The 21,308-nt window shown below is 42.6% G+C and overlaps 1 protein-coding gene across 6 annotated transcripts in view; it reads right to left on the reverse strand.

Annotated features, from left to right (window-relative positions):
- rtkna (rhotekin a) overlaps positions 1-21,308 on the reverse strand; it is a 56,030-nt gene that overhangs the window by 15,220 nt on the left and 19,502 nt on the right. The window contains exon 1 of one of the 6 annotated variants that reach the window (XM_051421921.1): positions 11,486-12,106. The exons of the other annotated variants lie outside the window; for them this stretch is intronic. Within the exon in view, the coding sequence (XP_051277881.1) occupies positions 11,486-11,509 (24 nt within the window). The 5' untranslated portion in view covers positions 11,510-12,106. Of the gene's footprint in view, positions 1-11,485; positions 12,107-21,308 lie in introns of those variants that run through there. 6 annotated transcript variants of the gene reach the window in all.

A 21,308-nucleotide genomic window follows, 5' to 3' on the forward strand; every position in this document is an offset into this window, starting at 1 on the left:
TAGTTTAGACTAAATACTAATGACATTTCCATCAGCCTCAGCTGTACTTTGTGTTTAATGCTAATTAGCAGATGTTAGTATGCTATCATGGTCAACAAAGCTGGTGAACATGGCAAACATCAGCATTGTCACTGTGAGCATGTTAGTATGCTGAAATGAGCATTTAGTACAAAATACTGCTGTGCCAAAGAACAGCTTCACACCCAAGACACTCCCTCCGTCTGGGGTTTTACTGTAGCACTGGCATGTGCACATTAATATGCTGCACATCTGAAACATGTGCACATATACAACATACATGTAATGTCAATATATACCAAAAGAGACCTGGCCTTTCTTCCATCTTCCTCTATAATGAGGTCAGAGGTCATGGAGACATGGATTGCTGACAGTGGGGTGGCATCTGAACTCTGCAGTTTGGAGGCTGAATATTTCAACCACTACATAACCGTTCCACCTTTTCTTCTTTGCTGACTCTGAAGTTATTTTCTTTGTGAACAGACAAGATGCCACAGCTGACTGGACCAATACAAAAGCTGGTTGGACGGACAGAGTGAAAGAGGCTGATAGAAAAAGATAGAGAAAAGCGGTAGGACAACAGTGGAGAATAACAACAGCAGGACTAAAACACACTCAGACAACAAGGCAAAAGTCTTGCTCACTCTTTTTCACACACTGGACAAGCAGACAAACACAAGCACACAAATCTCTCAATCTTCAGGGCCACAGACATGAACATTGACACAAATGTGCTCTGTCTCTATTTCACATACACAAACATAACCAAGAATTGCAAATTCCCGACCACGCCCATACGTCGGGGCTTCACTGACCAAACTGCTGGCTTTCAATTAGCCAGCCACAACTATGTGCCTCGCCTTCCTCTCCACCCTCTTCCGCTACTTTCTCTCATACTCACCCTCTTCCCCTCTCCCACACCCAGAGCATAGCTGCAGTTAAGGGTGAAGGGAGCGGTTGAGAGTGCAAGACAGAGTAAGAGATAAATGAAGAGAGAAATAAAAATCAATGGCAAATTAGCTGAGAGAGTGTTAGAGTATGGGAGAAAATGAAAAGTGAGAATGAAGATATAAGTAGACTATATGGAGAGTGGGAAGAGAGATGGAGAAAGAAGAATAGATAGAATATGAGTGAATGGATGAAATGGTGTGGTAAGTGAATTGCTGGGATGTTGGGGGAGGAAATCACGTTAGCAGACTGTCGGTAACACACAACACATGTCACGTCATACTCACGCCCATAGACACATACCAAAGCACACCAAAGTGCCACACGTACACACACAGTATGTACAATGATTTACAGAACACATAGCCTGGAGTCAGATTAGGAGAAAACGGAAAACAGACAACAAACCAAACCACTCAAAAACAGTGGTCTAATTCACCAAACAATGTCTCTACAGTGTTTCAGACTGCAGCTGCTGCCGAGAAGCCTGGGCACAACAACAGTGAAGGGAACTGGTTGGGTACTGGTCATGGAAGACAGAGAGGAAGGGGGAAGAGAAACAGTAACTGGGTGGAGGATTTGCCTTTTACGACAGCAAAGCTGGCTACAAAGTCTGTTCATTGCCAGGACACACTTAACACACACACTCTCAGGGCCCTTTCATATGGCAAAATGCGCCTGTGTACCCCAGTCTAGGTGCCAACATGCTGATGTCATTATTGAGGTGATTGCTACAGAATTTCAACAGTGAACCAACTCGCCCTCATAGCTGGAACACTGTGAACTCTCCCCCCTCCGACAGCTTATGCATTCAATTATTCGCTGACAATAGAGACTGCTTCAGCTCTGCTTGCATGGAAAACTATGTGTGTGCATCTGTGAGTGCTTGTCCACATGTGCTTGTGTGTGCGAGCGTGTGTCCAAATGACTTTGCAGCCAGCTGTTCTCACACAAAGGCAGTGTGTTTCAATGCAGCTGGGTCCCAGAACACACGGGGCGGAGTCAGAGAAATGATATGCATGCATCTGTGCCCTAAATAAAGTTTTAGATACATGCAGGAGATGACAGAATATGTCTGTGCACGCAAACAAGTGCATGCAACTGAATCAGTGCATATTTGTTCTGTGTGTGCACTTTGTAGTTGCAAGTGCATTTGCTTTTTTGGCTGCTGGCCCTAAGGAGAGCAACAGTGGAGTGAATTTCAAGCTATAAAACAAATTGTTTAGAGCTACGAGGGAGCACAGGGAGCTTAGAGTCTGCCAAGCAGTGATCACTTCAGCAATTTATAGGCACACTAAAGCTTGATGGCTCTTACACGGCTGTGCACACTCAGCCTAATACACCGGGTCCGCATTATCATATAGTAGCATAGTAGGAGCTGGGAGAAGCAGCAGCCATGCAAAAATGGCAGAATCATTTGAAGGCAATGTATAGGTGATAATAACAGGAAGTGTATGAGCACCTGTGTGTGTGTGTTAGTATATTTACTGTATGACTGTGTGTGGTCTCTCAGCATATAACTAACAAGCCTGGAGAGTATAGATTTATGAAACACTGTGTAGAGTTTCCAGACCAGACTCATAAATAACTGTGGGCTGGAAAAGAAGACATTCATTCAACCTGCAGGGTAGTTTATTATGAGTAACAACAGCACAAAAAAACACTTCAACAGCACGACTCCTCGTGTTCCTCTTCCATCTCACCTCAAGAGGAAAAAACTGGGCTGCATTCAAAGCACAAAATAATGTTCAGACATAATAAACTGGATTTTAAATCCTCGCTGACACGTAGACTCTAAAAGAACAAAATATCTAAAAATCCAAACAGACCATAAAAGGTTGAAAAAAGTAGTTTGAATCGCTGCACACAACCCTTATTTTCAAGAAATGTGATGGTAACAACTGTATTCTTGAGAAGTTCTGGCATAATTTGTGTGTTTCACAGCTCTTAAAGTGAAAAAAAAACCCGATCCACAGCCTCTGATGAGAAAGGAGACAGTGAAGGGACAAGAGTTGTCGCCAAGCAGCTTCCTTTTCCAATCAAACAGTAATGGAGAAACCCTAATGAGAGTAATTGGCACACTGGGCTGTCTGGGGGCTGCAAGATGCAATTAATGAATTAAGAAACACACATACACAGCAATACTGTAACCTCATCAGTGAACATTACTGGCACAGTCAGTGTTGTGGACTGCAGGCCTGGAAAACAGCTACAGACTATTATACAAGTTGATACTTTATTATTAACTGATTAGCCAGCTTTTCCTGTAAGCCAGAAGCCCATACAGAAAAAAAGAGAGGAAGGTTTAGGAGAGAACGAGTATGAAGCAGGTCTTTCTAAGCCCCTGATCAAAGACCGCTGTGATCTGTCTAAGTGAGAACACTCTGCCAGTGCATCCCTAAGAGGGGAGATAGAGTAAAGGGGATTTAATCACATTAAAAGATACACATATGAGGCAAAAAGGCACTGATGTGACATTTTAATCCACCCTGTGTTGGAATTTTTCATGTGTCGTTACAGTCTGTTCTCTTTTCAAAATACTGTTTGAAGAGAGGTGTTAGTGTGTGAACGGAAGTTGGCTGTGTCACTTATCACTTATGATGATATGGCTGTGAGGTGCTGGGTGGAGTATGTAGCACAACATGTTCTCTTAAATGAAAAAAACAACTAAATTTGACTCTCCCAAGAACCTCACTGTGTGTGAAAGTGTCACGGTGATTGACAGCTCTCAGTATGACATGTTACCTCACACCTCGGGTAGATGTGGGGGAGGAGGAGGTGAGAGTAGGATGCAACGACAGGCCCTTGGTTATGACCCCTGCCAATTGTGCCCAGCCTGGCAAGCCAAATTTTTTCAAGTCTTGTTCACATCTTTGTACGTTCAAGTCATAAGATGTATGAGAAGGATGTAATAGGGTGGAGCGTTGCTGGAGTGGGTAGATCGGGACAAACAGACGGCAGAGGAGGACAAAGGGTGGGAGGGCATAGAGGGCGAGAGGTCACAGTGTAAAAGTTTTCAGAAGAAGAGCTGGATCCCTGCTGGGTCCCGTACCATTAAGCTCCTTTTCATCCTCAGTGGGGTGAGGGGTGGGCTAGTTATCTCACCACCACAAGCCCATCCTAACACACACACTGTACCACATTTGGAAAGCTCTCATTAGTTGACTTTTGCAAATAAGCGCACCCAAACCCCCCTGCTGATGAGCAGTTTCAACAGCCTGACAGAATTTCAACGACACACACAATGCTGGTCTCTGTAATCCCAGGCTTTCCTCCTTGTCTGAATCAGGATGAGGAAATCGGCGCTAATTAGCTCAGCCGGCCTAACTAGCATTTAAGCCTGCCAAATTCTCCTCCCGGTCGCCTTTTACCTCTACTCTCTTTGCTATAGTGCAGACACACATGAAGAGGCGCAGATAAGTGCAGAGCATGTGAGGCTAAGACCATATTAATGTGGATATATCTGGAAAAACATTATTCCTCTCAGTTTTAGCTTTCTATTCACATTCAAAAGTGCTCTTTAAACTCTGTATATTTAAAAAAAACATGCATTGAAGTTCAGCATGAATAGGCAAAACAGAGATTTTAATAGAATCCCAACATACAATCCTACATATCCAACAACTCTGCTAACCATATGGTTTTGTTGTTTGCCAGCTGCTAATAAACTTGAAGCGAGGAGGAAGAAGAGATTTGTTTTTGTTTATTTTGGCATTGAAGTTCGGACTTTTAATAGCATTTGCTATGACAACTATCTGAACATTTTGGCTTGAATGGAAAATTCATTATACTTCCCACATCCAGCTTACTGATTTAACTGAGTGAAATCATCTAATTTGCAGTGAAAGCTTGTCGTGCCAATAGATGTTTGACTGGCAGCATCACAAGCAAGGTATTCATACCCTATAAGCACACAGATGGTCCACACTCTATATTTATACTGTATGTATCCACTATTCTTTTTACTTATTTTCTCAGAGAACACTCCACAATTCAATTACTTCTTAATTCTTATTACAACTTGAGCCTTAAAGGGGTAAAAGTAATGAGACAATGTTGTGTGTTGTCTTAACCAATACTGGGATATTGCATCCATTGAAATGCAGTTATTTTCTCTGTCTCTCTCTCTCTTATGTTCGTTGTGTTCTCTCTGAGCCTAATTTCTAGCCAAGAGCTCTGTAGTTGAAGCTGCTTTTATCACTCTCTATTATTCATCACTGTTGCCTTATTTAGACTATATGGCCACATGTGTATATATAATCACATGTGCTGCCCCCACGTGAGATCTGTTAGAGGGGAGGTGGTGGGTTATGTATGTCATAAAGGTGTACAAGAGACAGAGAGTCAAAGACACACAAAAAAAAGACAGCAGATACTCTACGGTGAAGCTGTGTGTATCTGTGTCCTTGAATCACTATTGACCAGCGAGAGCCCTGAAGTGAATGCAGTTCATTATAATACCCATGAAACAGCAGGACTTCTGAGCTGAGTTAAAGCAAAGCCGGATATGACTAAACTGACCCTTAGCCCTCTGCCCTCGGGGTAAAATGGCCAAGAAAGGGACAGATGAGGCACAGCCGGAGGGTGTGTGTGTGCATGTGTGTGTGAGCGGGGGTATTCTAGCTTATGTGCTGTAGAAAGACACTTATTTGATGAATTTAAGAATTGAATGATTTTAGAAATGACCAAATGTTCACATACTCTCACATCAACAACATTTTAGGTCTCCTGAAAAAAACTGGACATGACATGTAACATGTGACATAACAGCACACTGCTTTTTTGTGAAGGACAGCTTTACAGCCTTGTGGTGTGCCATTCATTATTGGCCACCATGCATTAAGACCTGAGGAATAATGCTATCCCAGGATAATAAAAGTAGAATTTGTCTCACTGCCCTGATTAATGACAGAGTCATATTAATGTCATAGGGAACACATGTAAGGTGAGATCCACTCACAGTCTGTCACTTTGGTTCCACCCTTCTGCCACTTCACAGCACTTACAGCGTGCTCTGGTTACTAATGGTCCACATTAACCCTTTGAGTTTCTCTGTGTACGTGTTATGCATAAGACTGTATGTGTGTGTACAAGCATGTGTGCCCAGTTCAGTGAGCGACAGTGAGAAAATGAGTTGGGGAAGGCAAGGAAGCGAATAAGGGCAACTGAGATTGAAAAGCAAAAAAAAGAAGAGAGAGAATATAATTAATTGCAGAAAGTGTGTGTGTGCATGGTTCTTATCTCTGCCCTCCAGAACAAGTTAAACAGATTGGGGGATCCACATTTACATAGACACACATAAACTAGCAGAAACTACACCCTCATTTACTCCAACACTTATCTACCCACTAACACTGCATAAACAAACACTAGTATAACATAATATTTATTCAGCTACAGCAGAACAATGCGCAGCCTCTATCTGCTAACACGTAAATGCACCATAAGCATGCTGACATGTTTGGCTCTCACATGGTCTCACACTAAAATTCAAAGTGAACCCTATTTGTCTTTCCTGCTTCTGTCTTAGTACAAAAGCATTCATCTACACGGGACAGATAAACCGTGCAAATAACACATTCAGGCTATTTACACAGACAATATTAAAGCATGTGTTAGGTGTTAAGGTGAAACTGATAAATCGGATCAAAAATGGCCTTTCATTAAATACTGGATACTCATAGGACAGTCATTTTAGCCTGCAGTCATCTCATCTGGAACAGTCATGACAGTATTTCCATAAATATTAGTATGTAAAAGCTACAATAAAAATAAGAATCTTTGTACTAATGATATTAATAATTTGAATTGAGACATTTTAAAATGCCAGGAGAGTAAATAATATTATTGACTTTGAAAATTATAACTTAGAGAAGATACGTATGCTTTCAAGCTTTTGACTATTGGCCAAGTCAGTCTAAAAATATAACTACTGGCCCATGTCGGTCAAGTTTTTCCAGTGTGGGACAAATGCAGAACAGAGGTCTGACAGTGACTGACTGCTCAGTATGGTGTATTTATGGAGGCTCTACTTCAGACTGTTTCATTGTTGTTTAGCACCAGACCAGCATACTTCATGTACATAAAGAAACCTGCACGTAAATATTTATTTTAGCATTTACACTGAAAGCAACGGAAAACTGCAGTCATGTGTGCACAAACATACCTGGCCTCTGATTAGGATTCTGACCATTCAGAGTAACATTCAGGAGGATCTATTGGCAGAAATCGAATATGATATGCATAAATATGTTTGTTAATGTATAATCACCAGAAAATGAGAATTGTTGTGTTTTTCTTACCTAAGAATGAGCCTTTTATATAGACAGACACTGCAGGTCACCATCTGTGGAGGCCCCAAAGTTGAACCGCAATGTTTTTTACAGTAGCCCAGAAGGGTCAGACCAAACACTGGCTCTAGATAGGGCCGTTTGTGTTTTTCACAACCATCGTGATTTCTTTTTGCGTCGCGAAGGGTGAAGCAAGGGACTTGATATGGGCAACTAGATGCCACTAAATCCTACAAATTAGTCTTTAAGTGTGTGCACCACATCCATTCACATTCTCTGGTTAAACAAATCCATGAGCTATTTTGTGTCCTCTGTCACACACAATGCTCTCTGTCTGCAATATCTAAACCCAACCCACAGTGAGGTATCATGTGAGCAGTGTGAGTGTGCAAGGAATGATGCGTGTATGTCTGTGTGTGTGTGTGTGTGTGTGTGTGTGTGTGTGTGTGTGTGTGTGTGTGTGTGTGTGTGTGAGTGACAGAGGGAGTGTGAAGGTGCATTTCTGATATTATTATCTATGATTTTATTATTGATTCTATACATCCAGCATTTAATCAGAAGGCCATGGGGACAGGACAAAGAGTAGCCTTGATGGATTATCCATTTCGTCAGATCCAGTGAATGTGTGTTAGTGTGCTTGTGTGTTTTGTGGCTTTGTTCATATCAGCAACACAAGAACAATTCCGCTAAATAAACATAACCTAATCACGGATTGGTGGATGTGAGATGAAGGAAAGCTTGCATGCACACACACACACACACACACACACACACACACACACACACACACACACACACACGTAGCAGGTATTAGGCAGCCTGTCAAACAGCACTGTATAAATGAGTGACAGCTCAGCATCTGCTTCCACTGAAAGACATGACAGATAGACGTGAACCGAGTATGACTGTGATCCACTGCCAGCAGCTCCGCATTAGCTGCTTGTCTGATTATCTGTCTGTGGGACTGAACTCTCTCCTCCATGACCATCAATCCCTTCACAATCTCCCTCTGCATCGTCAGGTCATCACTCCTCTCTAATTGTCTGTCTGTCTGTTTATCTGCCTGTCTTCTGTTTGTCCATCACTCCTTTCCCCAGCCACTCAATCGGTATCATGAGGCCAGGCCATCAGTCTGCTGCTGCATAACTATACATGCTGTACTATGTATGATTCTTATACTACACAGATATGTCCTCCTGCATTAATTCTATCTGCCCCCTCTCTCTCTCTTCTGTCTCTCACTCTCTTTTCTTTTTGAGTCACTCGTGTCAGGACAAACCCATCGAGGGCTCCGCCACAACACTTGCTTCTAAAAGGAGAAAGAAAAATAGGACAGAACATTACTGAGAGAGCACCGCCATGGCATGTCAGGGCAGTTTTTGAAGTGGCTTTGTTAAGTGTGTATTTGAGTCGTGAAGCCAGAAAGCAAAGGCAGTAGAGGTGGACCAAAGCTGGCAAGAAAGAGAGGCTTTGAAAAAGTAAGAATCCCCCAGAGAGAGGAAAGAGTGTGTATGTATGAATGTGAGTTAAAAGATCTATAATTGGGTGGGAGGAGAGGCAATATTTTGGCGGAGCAGGGTATAAGTGGCTCATTTTTCACACTATTCCTTAGACAACTGGCTCAAGGAGAGACACACACACACACACACACACACACACACACACACACACACACACACACACAAAACAAAGTCCAATTCACCCCCTCCTCCTCCTCCACAGCTGCTGTACTTAGAGTAATGGGTTGCAGTACCCGCACCCCTGTGCTTCTTAGGAAGAGGAAGTCCTACCTATCTCAGTCCTAGCAGCTGCCTCCTGGGAAAAAGCAACGGACAATATCAGCAGAGAAAACAGAATGACCTCTACTGCACACACACAGCAGCACAGAGCAGGGGCAGAGAGAGGCAGCAAGAGAGGGGAAAAAAAACACACACACACACGTGACTGCAGAGGTGAATGAAGGCTGGGGAGGAAAGAGAAGGAGGAGAGACAGACAGATACAAGCAGGAAAGACATTCAAGATAGGTATCTTGATAGACAGAGAAAGAGGAGAGAGACAGAAGGCCGGGTGGACAGACAGAGACTTGACTGCAGAAAGCTCCTCTGCAGTAAGTGGTTATTGATTGTAAGACAAGGGCTGAAGGATTCCATGGCCAGTGAACTGACACAGGATGCTGACTTCTTTCCCTCTTGTATAATTACAAACGCAATGAAATGCACCAGCAGAAACGCATTTAACACAAAACAAGACCAATTTAACTGCAGCGTGCAATAAATACAGCCGAATCATGGCACAGAAAGCACCAGGATGTGCATAGTGCATTCAGGATGCTGTGCAGTCACATTGAGGAGGAGCTCTGGCACATAAGTGACCTTTTCACTACTAATGATCAGAGATGGCTGTGGTTGTAACAGTAGAAGGGACAAAATGAACACACCACCACACACTTTGAGCTCTCTATGCACTACACACACACACACACACACACACACACACACACACACCCCACACACAGAAGACATACACAGAAGCACAGGCTGTATTCCAGGAAAGGAAAGATCACATCTGTCGTGCTCTTTCAATCTCTGAATGATGTTGATGCAGGTGACCTTTTAAATCAACATGAGACTACCTTTTCTGAACTCTAGCTCTTTCTCTCTCTCCCTCTTTCTCTCGTATCAGGAAGCAGCCCGTCATTAAGTGAAGTGAAGGCAATCAACAGACAGAGATGCAGCCAGTTGTTTGGTTAATCTGAGCATGGATAGAGTTTCAGTGGTGATATAAAAGTTGATTATAGGAAGTGGTCAGAGCTGTCGGTCAAATGTGCTCAAACTAAGGAACTAGAATGACTGCCTGTCACACACACACTCAGGGGGGAGACGATGTTGAGGAAACATTTTTTTGGTAGCTGTCCTTTCTTCTTAGCAATTTTCTGTGGTTTGGCACGCTTGTGTTTAAGTGAAATGCATGGCAAACTGCTTCCTGAAATAGAAATATGAATGTCTTATGGACATGTCTCTGCTATGTGGCCTAGCATCATCAAGAGCCAAACAGCTTTATGTGAAAACCATGCAATTTTATTATTGTATTGCTGTGACAAAAAAAACAAAAACAAACAATGAAGCAAAATATTCTCCCATGTTAAGGTCTTTTGTACTCCGGCATTCAAGTGTGGCTATTTTTGTGCCGCCAATTCAAGGCATATAGGAAAGATTTATTCACAAGAGAGGGGAGAGGTTGATGACTGGGAGATGTAAGTCATTATTGCAGGAATATCCCACAGTTGTCACATTGTTCCAGCTCTGAGAGGCTGGGTGACAGTGCAGTCAGACAACAAGAAATTGAGAGTTACTGTCCCCCTACTAATGTAACCATTTATTCCATCGACCCACACACATAGCACGGGGAGAACCATAGAGAAGGAGTTATTCAAGGAAAGGAACAAAATCATTAGTCACTATTATTATTTAATTGATCATTCCATGCCCACAGGAAATGCAATTAATGTAACATCATCTCCCGCCTGATGTATAAAAGGCACACCTAACAGTCATAAGACAATTGGTGCAATTTAGGATATATTGTAACCAAACTCCCTTAAAAATCTTTCGCTTTAAAGAAAAATCCTGATTGTTAATGGGAGTCATTAACTTGTAGAACATGACATAAACGATTTCACAAATCATTAGGTACCACTCTTCAATTCGGTACACATCTTACACACCAATTAAACAATGTATTCCTGTAAATTCATATTTTAGAACTGAGTCATCCTCTTCCACAAAGGAATAAACATGGTGGCCAGTAAACAGCAATGTGAATCAACTCTAAAAGTAGGAATTCCATTAATTAAACATGCTGGTTCAATCAACTGCGAGACGAATTCATCAAGATATCTTAATCAATCAATCAATCAATCAAGGTACTGATAATGTTCGATCAGGAATGCAGACATGGGAGATAAACAAGACAACTTTAAAATGCCTGGGGTTTTCAATAGTGGCGTCTCTCCAGACAGATTTAAAAGCACATTATCAGAGTGGACTTGCTTCAATCAATAAGTAAATCCAATGAGAGGTCTAAAAGTCTCTCAGGACCACAGTCTGCGTCCTGGTGACGAGTAAACCCGTGTCACGTGCATTACAACTGACTGACATTTTTCATTTAATCCAAAACTTCAAAGACCGCTGCATAAAGAAACGTTTGGAAACAAAACCACAAAGCTTACCCTTTGATTCTTTGAGTTGTTCATCCTACTCAAAGAGGAGCACTTCGCTTCCCAACTCTCCAAAACTGGCAGCACGGGCGCTTTACGCAACACCAAGGTCCGTCCAACGTCCCAGCACACACCTCGTGAAATACCTTAACTCAGATTTTCCCTTGGAGGCTCCTCCATTTATAGGCAAAATAAAATATCCACTGAATGTCCCGCAAAACAGCTGCCGTTTATTAGCCTCAGAAGTTGTTAAGGATCCGCGCAGAAATCACAAACCCCACTCTTGGCAGTCTGGGAACGGTAGCGGTCATGTGTCTGAACCTCTCTCTGTGCTGTCTTCATTATCATCATCGTCGTCTTCGTCCCAGTAGCTCCTGAGCTCCAGTCCAGATTCACACACCGCCAACACAAGGGAGGATAAAGAGTGACCGACTGATGGACCAACCGAGAGCCGTTTCTGAGGAGGCGGGTGTGTGTGTGTGTGTGTGTGTGTGTGTGTGTGTGTGTTCCTAATCTGTGTGTAGCTACGCGCAAGCAGAGGAGGAACGAAAGAGGCTGACAAAACTGTGTCCAGGGACGTGCAGGGGTCCTTGAGGAGCATCCCATGGGCGGTGACAACAGTTTTAATAACAGTGTCATCCCACTGACATTCACCAGACGTACAGTTAAAGACATAATGATAAATAAGTTGATATTTTTCTCAGGGGTTTGTTGTTGTCAGTGCACTGTAGTACACACAGAAATGTTTTTAAGTGTTTACTGTCCCATGGGGGTTTCAGAGTCCCCCTTCCGAAATCTTACAAAATGGCAGTGCATGGTCTAAAGCTGTTTGGGAGAAACTGACATAAGAAGGATTTGGCAGCTCTGCGTTTGGCCATATTTTGAAGTGGGTTGCAAGTGTGTCAGTAAAATCCACTGTGGTCCCTGTGTGCCTGCACCGCCCACAGTGGAAAAAGACGTTTTTCTTTTTTTGAAGTTATGACTCAACTTTTTTTTTTTTTATTCACAAGACAGGGGTCAATATGCTCTTTGGATTGCTGAACAGCGCAGGCAAAACATCCCTCTTTTCCCATGTCCTTGCCTGCATCCATGATTCACATAAAGTAAACTGTAGGTTACGTCTAATGTGCCTTTTCCTACTCATCTGAGTAATTTTACACATTGCAAAGGCAAATATTGCAGCTATGGTGAGATATCTGCCTTGTGAAGTGATCCTATATATGGGATACAGTATCTATAGAAAAAATAAACATTTTAAGTCCTTATAGGATTGGTACAATAGGGATAATTTAGTAAAAAAATAAGTACAATATGGTCACTATAATACCATCACATCTTAAGTTCCTCTGATAATATGTGTTTATTATAATGACTTGTGGGCGATGGGTATTGAATAATTCTACTTGGAATTGGACAGCCAATCAGACAAAAACCTAAAAGTCTAAATATGAAAAAAATATTTTTAAATATCAAAACACCACAGTGGCCACAAATAATGTTGTACTGACAGAACAACGTATCGTTGCAGGAAATCTTCATCTGTCTTCCTCTGCCCTTTCTCTTTCTGTGTCTGCCTCTGCTTATTGCCTGACCCATATGTGCGCACTGGGAAGTTGTTGTGCAGCGGAGTGTATCGCCTTGTCGACCGGTGATGTATGAGAGTGATTTGTGGGCAGGTGGAAGCGGAAAACACAGATGAGTCCGGCTAGAATTAAGTGTGGGAATAAACCGGGCCTGGGGTTGGGGGTGAATCAGCTGACTGAGAGTTTGGCTCCAGGAAATCCGCACTGGAAAACTAATAATGGAGTGTTCGGGACATCTTTTGCAAATACAAGGAGAAAACATACCTCTGCAGTAAATAGCTGCAAAAAACCAAACACTGTTTCCATTTTTATTATTTTAACATTTTCTAAAATGTCAGCAGAGCAAGATGGATACAGCGAAGGAGGACTCGCTTTGTTGTTGTGTTGTTTGTGGGTGAGATGAGAAGTGGAATGAGATACACAGTCCAGAGATGCAGCAGATGACATGTAGGAGGATCAGGATGGAGGAGGAGAGACTCAGTCTGTGGGCAGCCTTGGTTAATGGCAACAGAGCAACAAAGTCCATCTCAATGGTGCGATAATACATCTGTGCCTCTGGCTGGGTGAATACAGCTCTCTACCTCTAGCTAAGGACAACAGAGGAGAGGGTGGTCAGTCATTTAATGTGTGGACACAAAAGCCAAAAGCTTTAAACACCCACAAGAATGTTAACAAAATCATACAGTGTTTAAAATGTGTCTTCTTATGCAAATCTCTCTGTGTGAGACGTGTACAACAAAAACAAGATGAGCCTTGATAACTCGGGACTTAGAGCTGTAAATATCCCGCAGTTAATCAGATTAAGGTTTCATCAGCAAGTAGCTGTGCCAGGGAGACAGCCGGAGAAATGCTGTCAGAGACAAATCTACATTCACAGTTCACTGGGGGATTCAGGGAACAACACCTGTGAGTGACCACATTCCAACAGCACACACAGACCAAACAATACGATCCACCTTTTAAACTGGAGGATAAGGAATCAACAACACATATATGGAATCTGTGAACATATTAAAGGAATCTGGTAATAAGATAAGACAATTATTTGCACAGTGTCAGCTTCAGTTTTCCCATGCTGAATGAGTCAGTGGGACCCAGCTGAATGAAGGATAGCATCATTTCCAGTGTCATTATACTGCATTTCACAGGATGAGAGGACATTCCTCCAGCCATACTAACCAACGCAGCCCCCTCCCTTCGAGACTCAAGCACTTCCTATTGACTCTCTGACAAGAGTATTTTTCCCAAACAAGGATTTCTCTTCCTCTCTCTTGCTACTGTATATCCTCAAGATCCTGTTGTAGCCATGTGTGTCTAATTATAGCACTTAGTCACATAGTCTTTCTACACCATTTCTGTTTCATTTGTAATCTTTTCACAAGCTTGAATACGAATAAAATCCTAATTCCTATCACTGCCTGGAGAAGTAACTGCACAGTAAAAAGGCTTAGCAGAATTCACACTTCAGGCATGTACAGATTTGAATCTGGGGCCTTTATTGACAGCAGTTGGTGAGAGACAGGCCTGTGTTTCTCTTCCACATATTTTACCCTCTATTTTTTTATTTATTTATTTTTTTTTCCACAGCCCTTTGTTTGAATAGAAGTCTCTGGGCAATTTCACATAAACTGACCCAAAGGAAGCACTGAACCACACGGATAAGCTTCAATTGCTTCATTGCAAGGTGCCCGGGAAAAAGAGTGAAAACGCTAGAGTGGGATAACTTTTTCTTCCTTTTACCACCATATTTTTAGACCTCTATTTATTTTATGGTGGCACAATCCCAACAATAATTGCAAATCTTTAGCTAAATGGTGCAGTACACATGGATTACCCACAACACTGTAGTGTACATAACTTGAAATTACTGAACTAAAAATGACACAATTTAATTTATAGGACATACATTAGGATTGGCAACTGAATTGTATAGAAATTGAATATAAGTGAATTTGTTGCACATACTATTCTAACAAATAAACTGCAATCATTTTATATTAACTGTGCAGCCATACTATATATGCATCTATCCATTATTTATTGCCCCTCTTATTTTCTATAACAGAATCCCTTGTTTGTAGATGAAACACAGAAAGAGAAAACAATTTATCCTCTTGTTTATTCAAATTGAACAGCCCCCTACTGGCCATAAGATGGCATGGCAACATCTACAGACACTATAACAAGATAATTCACTCCTCTCCTTCACTCTAAATGCTGAACTATGCCCCACGTCTCAGAAGCTGTGTCCATATTGTTATGTGCCTGTCATTGCTTTGTCTTACGCAAGGACCAAGAAGCATGCAGAGACCTGTTCCTCTCGCAGTGTCAGGCAGCCTGAGGTGCTGTAGAATAGGTCATGGACATGACAGTTCAAGGATGCAGGCAGTGGACCAGAGCCTGACAACAAATGACATCAACATCACAGGCTAATTGATTCAAGCTGGATATAACAAACATGAGGTGATATATTCATTCAGCTCTCATAGCAGTGGCAGTGTAGTTTATGTACTAGCTAGACCATGCTTGGGTAGCCTGTAAATCTAGATTATACCTCATCTATTGCAGTCACAAAACCACTAACACAGACATTCATAATCAATAAAATAGCATCAGTGTCTGCAGCATTAAACATCACAAGACATTTATGTCATCAGTGATGCATAGCTATTGCAACCTATACCTTAGTATTATGCAAGTTAAAGCAACAGTGATCATATTCAAAGCTATATATAATGACTGTCAATCTTGGTGGATCTTACAGTGACAGCTGCGGCTGCCAACTGTGAGGACGTGTGCTATGTTTGTGTGTTCTATGCAGGCCTAAAATAGTGCCTCAACAAACTTACACGTGTAGTTACACAACAACCAGCCTGTGTCCAGTGACATACTGACCAATGGCACTGTGCTTCAGAGGGGTTTGGTGTAGCAGGGGTTAACAGGGGTCCTCAGTCCAGTAAGCTTATCTGTCTCAGCCAATCATATCGAGCCATGCTTCTCCCCAGAACCAATAGGAATCCCTGTCCAGTACCTTAGTCCATCACAAAGAAGACTGAGTGGATTAACCTTTTCATCTCCTAATGATGACAAGGTCAAAAAGACATACGCTGACATATGGACACCCTTCAACTCTGACAACCTGAAGAAGCTCTACAAGCTTTTTTTTTAAAATAGCTTCATTAATCGGGGGGACAAAGGAGGACACAGCAGGTAATGGAGTCAAAAGGCGTGTTTGTGTCAGGTGTGTGTATGTGTATGTAAGGAAAAGAGCAGAAAGGAGGAAAGATTATGGTACTAACACAATTCATCTAGCTTTCATAGGGTATTATACACATCCCTCCCACACACACACACACACACACACACACACACACACACACACACACACACACACACACACACACACACACACACACACACACACACACACACACACACACACACACACACACACACACACACATTCTCCTAATGTGACCCTGAGATTTTGACCCCAAGTCCCAAACATGAGATCATCCAGCTGGAGAGTTTGTTCCACTGATCTCATCATGGTGAGACAGAGAGGCTGTTTTTTTTGGGGAGGGGTGTTGTTTGGGGGTGGAACAGCTCAGCCATGCCTCTCAACGCCTCGTACCAAAACAAGAGGCCCCTTTCATTGGCCTTGGCCCTCAGATCTACCTCAGCCTAAAGCCCCAGCTCCTGCTGACCCGCCTCCAAACCCTGGAATTCCCCAGTGACGAGTTTGCCTTCGGCATTTAGGTTTTCCTCAACGACACAGCCATCCATCTTCTCAAGGCAATCCAACCAACATCAGAAGTCACATAAAACTCTAGCTAGTTTCTTGTTGCAGTGATAACAAAGCCCTCTGCAAATGCTGTGAGGCCATTGGCTCAGCCTGTCACAAACAAACTTGCTATTTATGTGATGTTACTGGGTCTCTTACAGACTGTGAAAATTAGACATGGAGACAGAGACAATAACGTCATTAGATCGTATATGAAGGAGAGAAGAGATCCTCTCTTGTCCTTGGTGAAACAGAATGGACTCTCAGATGGTCAGACGGCAGCCCTCCAAATGCTGACAGCGTTGTTCCACCTGCCCACACACACACACACACACACACACACACACACACACACACACACACACACACACACACACACACAGCAACTTCATGGCCAAGGATCCTGCAGCGTCTGTGCAGTGATTCAATTAGACACTTTGGCTTGCTGTTTAAACAAACATCACACACGCTGCCCCAAAAGACACAATCTTTAGGGTCACAAGGATGCTGGTGATGCTACAGATGCTATCCACTTCAGGGGAATGTTCACTGGGGAATGGATTGTTTTAATGGTGGTAATTGTTTGTTTAGACAGCTCTTGCTTCGTATTTGTCCTCCGCCTCTCTGACTCCCACCTACTCTGTGTTCCAGGGTGCATGGTAACAGTGTTGAGAGGTATAGAGAGAGATCAGAGATCAGAAAGAGAGAGATAAACATACAGAAATAGATTTAATTTATTCATGCACACTTAAAACTCGCCCACATACTTTGCATATACCCCATCAAAGGCACATGAATCAATAAAGTCACTGCATGAACCATAAACTTGCAAACAACCATGTACACTGTGCAGTTTATCTCACAAGTTAGAAAGCACACAAACAGACAGAGCGTAAATTGTATCCATATGGACAAACACAAAAGCAACATCCACAGACTCAATTAAACACATTACCAAATGCTCCTTTTAACACAATGTGTGTGCACACATTTTCAAAGACAACCATCTGATTAAACAGCCTGTGCTGCCAGCTGCATCACCAGAACATGTTCAGATGTTCTTAATTACATGTTTTACAAAGGAATACAACATTTTTAATATCGCCACTTGAAAACAGTGACTCATGAGTTGTTGACACGATAAGTCAAACATAGCTTCAAATCCAATCTGTGCTGATTTGAATAATGCCTGCAGTCTCAATTCAAACAGCTTAAGTGCCTCCATTTTTTCTTTGCAGCTGCAAAAAAAAAATCCTTTAACTGCTAAAACCTGTGTGCACAGGTGAAAGCAGAAAGAGTGCAGAAGGAGGATTAAAGAAAGGTGATAATGAAGGGTGAGATAAAAGAGTGTGGAAATAAGGGCTGAAAGCTGAGATAGAGGCAGAGAGACGAGAACAGCAGAGTGAAATTATCAAATAGATTCAGGCAGAGATAGAGCAGAGAGGGAAGTGAATGACAAAAAGAAACAGGCTGGGGAAGGTGCAGGGATTCAAGTCGATGTTCCAATAACAGCACCTCTCAGTTTGGCTTGGTGTTTTTTCCTTCTTGCTCTCCTGGCTCACGCCTGCTGTTTTTCAAAGGAAACTGGCTCAGGTCGCGGCATCTAACCGATTTCTGCTCACACAGACTGCTTATTCAGACCTGTACTGCTCCTCCTAACCACTGCATGGGCGAAGGCTGGGGTGGAGAGTGGGGTACAGTGTGGGGGGGGGGATAAAGCACTGAGATGAAGTCCAGGGGGGTTAGGGGGAGCGTTGGGGTGCAGAGGTGAGGTGGGGAGCCAGATGGTTTGGAGTCAGAAGACTTGAGGCTGGCAGGGAGGGAGGTAGGCTTGGAAAAGATGGGTGAGGGTCAGGAGGTAGATGTGCGGTTCCAAGAAGGAGAGGAGGGCTTGGTAGGGAGCTCTGGGTGTGTGTGATGTAATACAAAGCCTCCTTTCTCCTCTACCTCACACACACCGTGCCTGCTTTTGGCATACAGCACTGGGAGAACTGGAACTCACTGTAACTATCCATGGTACAGATGCCAAAGACACACTTACAAATACAAAACACACACACACACACACACACACACACACACACACACACACACACACACACACACACAGCAAACAGACTGAAACCCATGCACATAACACTTACAAGTGAATAAACTAGGCTGTTTCACTTTATTTTAGGCTGTTGCATGACTGTAGGAAACTCTTTTCATCTAATTTAAAACAAATGCAAAAAGCCCATTAAAAAAACTCACATTCACGGTGAAATCCAAGTTTGTAAACCTAATGTACCTAATTAAATAAAAGCACTCCACTTGATTATATAGCTTACAGTATTGGTTTATTATTAATCTTTGCAAATATTTACTCACACACTCTCAGGAGCACACAGACGCACACAGACGAGCTCAGCAAGGAGCAGTGTACAATGAAGTGGTCCGTTGTGGAGGAATGTGTTTTGGCTCAGATACGACTGTGTATTCTGTATCACAAGAGAGCGAGCGCTGTTAGCTTTAGCACACCTTCCCCTGAAGCAAGCAGGTCTGGTGTAACTTAGGCTACCTAAACAACCTCACAGCTGAACTAACATACACACACAGTCGCCTACAGATGCACACACAGATTTCAACTGCTGACTGCTTTTTCGTGGAAGGATATATTGATACTGATGAAAAAGCTACAAGGATTTTTCACAATGACAGAAGAGGCAATAAAATAAAGAATGAAGAAATTAATGGTGACAATGATAAATGAAGAGGATGATTGAAAGATTACAAATGACATAAAATGCAACTACAAGTCCCGGTCCAGGTAATACAGGGCATTGAAGCTAAACCTTACATTGCATTGTTTTGCTGGCCTAAAATAAATAAGATCAACCTTTGCTCTTACTAGAAATTCATCATGAGGGCTGAGATTCATCAGTTTGACCAGAGCGCACCAGAGGATACGGGTTTACTGTCCCTGAGCAGGCAAGGATTAACTGCTGTCAATTTGGCCTTTGCCCTCCAGGACCTCCTACATTTAGAAGGCATGCAGGGTTTGCGGGGTCCAAATATCTGTTACCAGAGCTGAAACCCAAAAGGCTTTATATACAGAAGGGGAATGTTTAGTCTAAAATAGAAACAGGAGCTGCACTGATCTGGGTAAACAGACTAACTTCTGATAAGTCGCACTCAATCAATCGGACAAGGCAGCTTAGTGATCTGAGATCAGAGAAAGACAGTGGATACCAGTCAATGGATATTTAAGGCCAGTCTGTGATGTCTAGAATCTGCAGAACTATCTGTGGCATGGCCACAGCTAAGTTTAGGGTTTGGGAGCGTGTGAGAGGTCAAACCCGAGTCCCGGGTGAGGCAGCAAAAAACTCCTACCTGACCCCCACACAAAAAGTCACCCTCGCCAACATGGGTCAGAGGTTGGGCTTCCACAACTGTCTCTCTCTTTTGACTTAAGGACTTATATAGAACTGGTTAATAAATATTAGTATCAGCCTGATTACTAACATAATATCCTGAGGAATCAAAAAGAATGAAAGGAAATTCTGTTTGTTGTTACACACTTGAGAATGCTGATATACAATCAAAATGAAAAAGCTTACAGATTCGAACATTAACTGAACTTTAGACTATTTCAGTGTTGTTATTCAGCACATAATTCAGGGAATTTCTAACCCCAGTTGCTCGATAACATATTCTTAGCTTCACTTCCCAGGTTGTGTTTTCCACAGGTTCAACAAATGGTGTTATGTCAGTTCTGGGTCCTAATAGCTACAACAACTGCAGCAGAACCCAAAAAGGGAACCTCTTAAATCTTTCATCAGATGATATCACTGGTATGATCAGCAGCAGCCAGAGTTGTTGCAGCTAAATGTCCCAGGCTGCACCCCTTCTGAGTAGAGCTGGGCTACTCTGACCCAGTGAGGTCAACACACATACACGCTCACACATAGAGAAAGTATTGTGCTTTCACAACAATGACTGACCTACAGAATGAAATGTACCAGACAAATCCTGCTTTTATAAGTTGGGAAAAAATGATTGACCTCAGAAAACCTTTTATCAGATGGCCATATTTAACTCTGGCAAAGCCACGACCCATGTATTCAAGGCCAGTCTGCAGGCTAAAATTAGACCAGTGAGAAAGTGTCCATCTACGGCCCGCTGGCTATTGATGGGGAGAAGGGGACAGGACAGGGGGACGGAGACTGAGAAGGCAAGGAAGGCCACAAACCAGGATATGAGAAGGAAACAGGGGGACAAGCAAATAAAAAAAAAAAATCTGTGTCCGGGTCTGTGATGACAGGAAATGGTGTGTATGTGTCTATTAATGGCAGTGGGTTCAATGACATCATGTTGTCGCTCCCGATGGGAAACAGTAATTACACAAGACCATTTCCTGTTTCCCATCAGCCACCTCTCTTCTGAGAGCAATCCTGTATTCTGGGGGTAAAATTGTACACTTTGCAAG

This window comes from Dicentrarchus labrax, unplaced genomic scaffold, assembly GCF_905237075.1.
Source record: "Dicentrarchus labrax unplaced genomic scaffold, dlabrax2021, whole genome shotgun sequence".
Lineage (NCBI taxonomy): Eukaryota > Metazoa > Chordata > Actinopteri > Moronidae > Dicentrarchus > Dicentrarchus labrax.